We start from the raw sequence: 6,887 nt of genomic DNA, 5'->3' as shown, positions 1-6,887 counted from the left end.
TGTGTGTGTTTGTGTGTCTGTGTTTGTCCCTCCATCATCGCTTGACAACCGATGCTGGTGTGTTTACGTCCCCGTAACTTAGTGGTTCGGCAAAAAGAGACCGATAGAATAAGTACTAGGCTTACAAAGAATAAGTCCTGGGGTCGATTTTCTCGACTAAAGGCGGTGCTCCAGCATGGCCGCAGTCAAATGACTGAAACAAGTAAAAGAGTACAAGAGAGTAAAGAGTATACATGTAAGTAAAGACCCCCCACCTTTGGTCACGAGTGACCATAGGATTGCACCATGAAAGTTCCTCTCCGAGGTACAAGTCCGAGTAAGGTATTTTTGTGGAAGATCAACAGTCCCCCATGCCATCCATCCCCACACTACCGATGTTCTACAAGGGAGAGGCAAAGACTGATACAGCTTGGTACCAGTGATGTCGCAGCTTATCTCTACAGCTGAGTGAACTGGAACATCTTGATCAAGAACACGACGCACAGCCCGGTCCGGGGATCGAACTCACAACCTCACGATTGGAAGCCCGACGCTCTAGTCACTGAGCCATGCACCTTTACATACACAATACACACGTACACAATGTGCGTATGTGAGCATGTATGTCCGTGTGAGTGTGTGTATGTATGGATAAATGTGTGTGTGCATGTATGTATATAGAGTCATTCTAGAATTTCATGTTACGGTTCATGTGCGGAAAGGCACCAGGCCAGACTGCTGAGGTCAGATATTCTGTTTGTTGAATAAATGACAAATTTGTAAGTCTCAAGCAATACAGCCGTCGGGTCGCAGTTGAGTTTCAGGATAGATATAGATTACAACTACATAAACAAATCTTGCAGTGGAAGAAAACTGTTCTGTTTGTGAATAACATCTTCATTCAGTGGCATGCTAAATAATGCTGTTCATCGGCTTTTGTCTGTATCTGCATTGTCAAATAAGCATGTAAACGATCCACTGGTACCCAAACGAAGGAACATGGGGTAAGAGTGTGAAAAGATTGAAGGAACTTGAAGGAATGAAATTATACAGAAGCTGGAAGGAAATTTACTGAATGTGCTTAATTATAGATATTAAGTGTATCAGTTGCATTTCCTGGGTTACAGCAATTTAGCGGGGTTTTGTTGGAATATGTCTGAGAGAGAGATATGCTTCAAGGATAAAAATTTCAATTTTATTGCATGCAAAGAAGATAAACTTTTTTCTCTCCTATTTAAGATATTAGCTGGCAATCTTAAGCATCTCGGTTACATACAGATTGCAGTTGTCGTTGCGCCTGCTTTGTGCTTTCACGCTTTCAGCAATGCTCCCCTTATTCCCCGATCAATCAACTGCTAAATGTACAACTGAGTGGAATAATGTTTGCTCTTCTACCTGAACGTATGGGAATGTGAGTGTATCTGGTCGTGAGTGAACTTTCATTGATACTGATTTATGCTTTTTTCTGTGCCATAGTAGTTAATACATCAGCTCTGTGCATCAGTTCCTTCAACTGATAGTTATCACTAGAAAGAGATTTAGTTGCATTTCAACAATTACAATTATGAGTTCGAAGCATTTCTGGCTACTTCATTGTGGTTAAAATGACTCGGTATTACTTAAACAGCTATAGCATTCTTTTGTAAAGTTTATTAAACATTTTATGGTGCCTATAGCAAGACATCTTACTTATCAGTTTTAGAAGGCCGCTTAATATAGTATGGTATATTAACCATTTTATTTATTTGTTTTATATCTCCTAATTAATCATGCAAGAGTTAGTTCTAAATTGTCTATCTGGTCGTTGACACTGCTTCTCCATAACGCTTTATTATAGTACAGGGTAATTTTATAAGACATTTTCATTTAATGATAGCTTGTACATACGTCTGCTGGTATTGTCAGTGATATGCTTAATAATTGTGGTGGGGTGATTGAAACCTTTATTAACATATAGTTTCTTCAGTCGGCTTATGGTATGGGTAACATTTACGCTTAGGAAATTAGCTCTTTTTTGTTTAGTATATACTGTAAATTTTGGATTGGATTTGAATACAAAACGAAAAAAATTCAAAGTGTCACTTATGTCGGGGGACACGGCGAATCCTTCGTCGATATATAATCCTATACTGACGTCTTTTACTTCATTTCTCATCACTAGTTAAAATTAAGTTCCCGTCATCCGTTATCTCTGCACTGTCAGAGTTATCCATAGATTCAACGAAGAACTCGTCTCAGAACTTGTTGAAAAAGACTTCTAGATATAAATGTGCTGAACTCAACAAAATCGAACTTGACATATTTATAGTTGGTTTTATTTTCAATGCATTTACGGAATATAATGTATTGTCGACTACTCCTAATTTGCTTTTTGTGGGTATAATTAGTCTAGATTTAGGGCTTCCTATACAGTTATTATTATAGTGTTAGACGCGGCTTGCTCACACATGCGCGCGCGCACGCACACATATACACAAATACATACATATGCATAAATACACATATAAAAAGGGAAAGGTAGAAGAAAGAGGGAAGAGAGAGAGAGAGAGAGAGAGAGAGAGAGAGAAAGAGAGAGACTGAAGGTGGCAGTAAGTGGAAGTAACGAATACCGTTTTCTGTGATTCAATTAAATGTTGTTGTAGTGAACCGTGAAGACGAGAGACAGTTGCAATGAAGCTATTATAAGCAGAAGGAAGACACTAAACAACATTGAATGTAAAAGGGAGAACGTTTGCAAGAGAGAGTTCTCTTTTTTTTTTTTCCATTCTGGATTTGTTTGATCTTCGAAATTTTTCATTGACTGTATGATGAAATTCCTTAGAGTTGACAGCTGTATTTTGCTGTGAATGGGGCATTTTAATGCTTCCTAAAGAATAATTAACGATCGAGGGTTAGAGTACTTCCCGTTTACAAAGTCTGTTTGGTGTTTGCTTAGATGGCCTCACCACAATATGAAAACATCCGAATTAGTGATAAAAAAACAAAAACAAAACAAATCAAAACAAAAACTTGAGTATGAGAAATTATCATTTGCAGTTCTGTCACCTTCGTCATGACATATATTTACATAACATTTATAATTCATCAATAACAATAATGTCACACACAGGTTTTACTCACACACTTACTCGTTAATAATTCATTCACTGACTTAGTCAATATTTCTGTGTTTTTCGCTCAAACTTCTTTTTTCTTTTATCTTCAGACATCTTCAGAATCCGCTGCCCAGGTGTACCATCGCAGACGACAGCAACAACAATTACGCCAACAATGTTTATGTTGATAGCAACAACAACTACAACAATAACAATAACAATATAAACAACATAACATAGCTATGAGTCGGACGTGTCATCTGATTCTGTTATGTTACTAAAGTTCGGTTTCATTTCCTGAAGATGCTTCAATGGTGGTTCAAACTGGATTCGGATTGAGTTGAGGGAGGCGTTCACAGTGGCTATACTTTCTCCCTGTCTTATCTGTGATGTTGACTGAGCGATGTCAGGTGTCTGGCTTCGTCTACGTCGGCAGCAGAAAGCTCCCAAGAAAGACTCACGGAATTTCCGGTTCATAAAGCAGTAAGTGATTGGGTTACAGCAGGATGACACGTACGACAGAAGATGTATGAAAGCTAAACCAACGGGTGAGATGTGCGAATGGGCAGTACGGGCGTCAAAAGCCAGCCAGGTTTGTGCAAAGAACAATGGAGTCCAGCAGACAAAAAACTCCAATACTACAACACCAAGCATTTTAATGACTCTCTTTTTAGCCGCCACGTTCCTGTCCAAGTTCGATTGACGTACACCCGACTGGAGGTCATAGCGTCGACGCTTGGGTGTGACGATGGGCCGGTTTTCAGAGTTTCTTGAAGGGCTTCCTTCAAACACGCACATGCGCATGGAGTTACCAGGTTGATTTCGTTGGTTTTCTCCTAAAGAAAAAGAAAAATCAAACCAGAAAAAGTAAATAAGAAAAAAATAAGCTGAAATCATAATATAATTTGAAGATATTTTACATTTTTTTTTGTGAGAAGAAAGATAGTTTTTGAAGGTCATAATTGGCTACTAGCAAGAGTACTCATTTACTTTTTTCACTCTACCACAAAGCCCCACTACTTATATTGATTTTTAACACTGACACAAATTCACAAATTTTTCGGAGAAAGAAGACTGTATATTAAATTGACCTCAGTATATTACTGATTCCAATACTCTTGTAACTCTGAAAGGATGAAGGGCAAAATAAACACAACACGGCATTTTGTTCAGCAGTCTACGGAATCTACCTGTGAATACCCTCTTCCATCTTAAGACACTGAAAGAAAATGAGAGGAATCATGAAGATAGTGCACAGAATTTGTCAACTAATTATGGAATGCTTTCTATGCAAACGAGTGAATTTGTCAAAGGAAATGGAAGGTCAATTCTTCTCTTAGTATGTCAGCATATACGTGATTTATTTAAACATACATACATACATACATACATACATACATACATACATAAACGTATATATATATGTACTTTGTATGTATGCATGTATGTACGTATATATGTATGCTTGTTTTATATATATATATATATAAATACATACATACATGCATACATACATATGTACATACATACATACAGACATACCTACATACATACACACTTCATATGTATATATATAAATTCATACATACATGCATACATACATATGTACATACATGCATACATACACACTTCATATATATATATATATATATATATATATATGCATATATGGGTACAGGACACCACAGAATGTAAACAATATGAAATATGAAAACAAGATGAAATACAAAATACGAAAACATGGAATACAAACTTTTTTTTGTGAACAACGAAAGAAACAAACGAAAAACAAGACAAGCAATATAAAGAACGACCCTTCATCAGTTGTCGGCTGTTTTCTTTACTCCGTATTTCTAGCAATTCATGACAGGATACACCTTCGGCAAAACATTTGCTCCCGCAAAGCAAATTAAATAAAATTTGGGATTTTGCAGAAGGTCAAAGTTGGTAACAAAATCAAGATAGTGAAAACAAACAGAAAGAGCGGCTAAACCTATACGAGGTGAGGTGACGAACATTGGAAGAACAATCTTAGACAGGAAACAGACAAGAATGCATCTGATCCCTCAGCTGATCGGAAAGAAAGAAAGAAAGTCAAGTTAGAAAAAGAAAGATGGCCGATGGTCACGTGCGAGCAACGAGAGAGCAAAGGAGAAAAAGTGAGCGAGAGAGATGTGAGGGAGAGAGATGTGAGGGAGAGAGATGTGAGGGACAGACAGAGAACAGTGAAGGGGAGAGGAAAAGAATTAGAGAAAGGATGAGAAAGAAAAAGACGAAAGGGGGAGAAGAGGAGATAAAAAGAATTAGAGAAAGGAAGAGAGAGGAAACGAAAGGGGAGAGGCTAGAGAAATAGAAATAGAAATAGAATGGAACAATAAGGGTCGCATCGAAATTATTAAGATAAAATTTACTTGGAAATGGATGCGTGGCGTTCAATCGTATAATAATATAAATGATATATATATATATATATGTGTGTGTGTGTGTGTGTGTGTGTGTGTGTGTGTGTGTGTGTATACATACATATATGTACATACCTACATATATATATGTATATACATATGCATATATGGGTACAGGACGTTATATATGCGTGGTTTGAACAGGACTGTTGCTGTTGAATCGAAGCTAAAGAACGCAGAGTAAAGCTGCTTGTCAAAGGCTGACCTTGAACTCTGTTGTTCTAGCTCACTTCCGCTATTTACAGCAGCATTTGGAATGAAAGTGTGTAACGTGTGATCGTCGCTGACAATGACAAAGAAAGTTGACCAGAGAATCTGCATCAAACTTTGCTAAAAGCTTGACGATACCTGCTCAAAGGCCTACACAAAGTTTTCAAGAAGTTTCCATCGTTCTCGACACAATCAAGGAGATCTTGTGCAACTGAAACTCGAGTGTTCTTATGGTCAGCTGAAAGCAGTTTTCGCAGAAACTTGGCAGACACGCATTTCATACCCAAATCTTCAGTGAAAATGAACTGAACTGAACCGTAACTAACCTGTACATCCTTTGATTACTTACGGATGGTGATTCGACGATTTCCCCTCACAGCTGCACGCACAACTGCGATGTTTTTCTCAGTTCTTCTGGCTACGGATCTCCCAGAACGTTCGTCAATATCGACAATTTTTCGGCCATCTTGAAAACGTCTGAATAACTCGTACACTTGTGTGTGTCTCATACACTCCCCTTAATACACTTTCTGCAACTTTGCGTAGGCGTCTGAGCAGATATTGCCTTGACAACTTTCTCTGTCATGGTCAATGCGGCGATCACGCTCTATTCACCTTCCTTCAAAGCACTGCTGCAAACAGCGGAAGTGAGCTAGAAGGTTAAAACTTAGTGTGCATGCACAGCAGAGAAGAAGGTCAATCTTCGTCAAGCGGCTTTAGTCTGCATGCTTTAACCTCGTTACTATAGCAGGAGTCCGGATACTTATTGATCAGACCCCGTATATATGTAAATACATATATACACATATATATAGTTATATAAGAGTTGTAAAGTATATTAAAAAGTATGTTTTAAGTAGTTCAAACATCATATGGTTAGGAACTCAGTAAGTTGTGTAGAGTGGAAAGTTGCTTTTATTATATCAAAAGTTGACAGTGTACTTTGAGCTTTGCTCTAGGCTGAGCATGAGAGTCGTGAACAGATTAGCACGGGAAAAAAGCTGAAGGTGGATTTATAAAATTTAATATAATAAACACGCACGCACACGCACACATACAAGCACACACATCTATATACACACACACACACACACACATATATACATATACACATACAGACACATATATTTATATATATATA

General features: G+C 37.8%; 1 protein-coding gene across 1 annotated transcript in view; it reads right to left on the bottom strand.

The window, feature by feature from the left end:
- Nucleotides 1-61: 61 nt before the first annotated feature.
- LOC106877244 (cholecystokinin receptor type A) overlaps nt 62-6,887 on the bottom strand; it is a 300,624-nt gene continuing 293,798 nt past the window's right edge. The window contains exon 3 of the mRNA XM_052970665.1: nt 62-3,910. Coding sequence (XP_052826625.1) covers nt 3,315-3,910 — 596 coding nt within the window. The 3' untranslated portion in view covers nt 62-3,314. The remainder of the gene's footprint in view (nt 3,911-6,887) is intronic.

The sequence above is a fragment of the Octopus bimaculoides genome, chromosome 9 (assembly GCF_001194135.2).
Source record: "Octopus bimaculoides isolate UCB-OBI-ISO-001 chromosome 9, ASM119413v2, whole genome shotgun sequence".
Lineage (NCBI taxonomy): Eukaryota > Metazoa > Mollusca > Cephalopoda > Octopoda > Octopodidae > Octopus > Octopus bimaculoides.
This window is presented reverse-complemented; position numbering and strand designations above follow the sequence as displayed.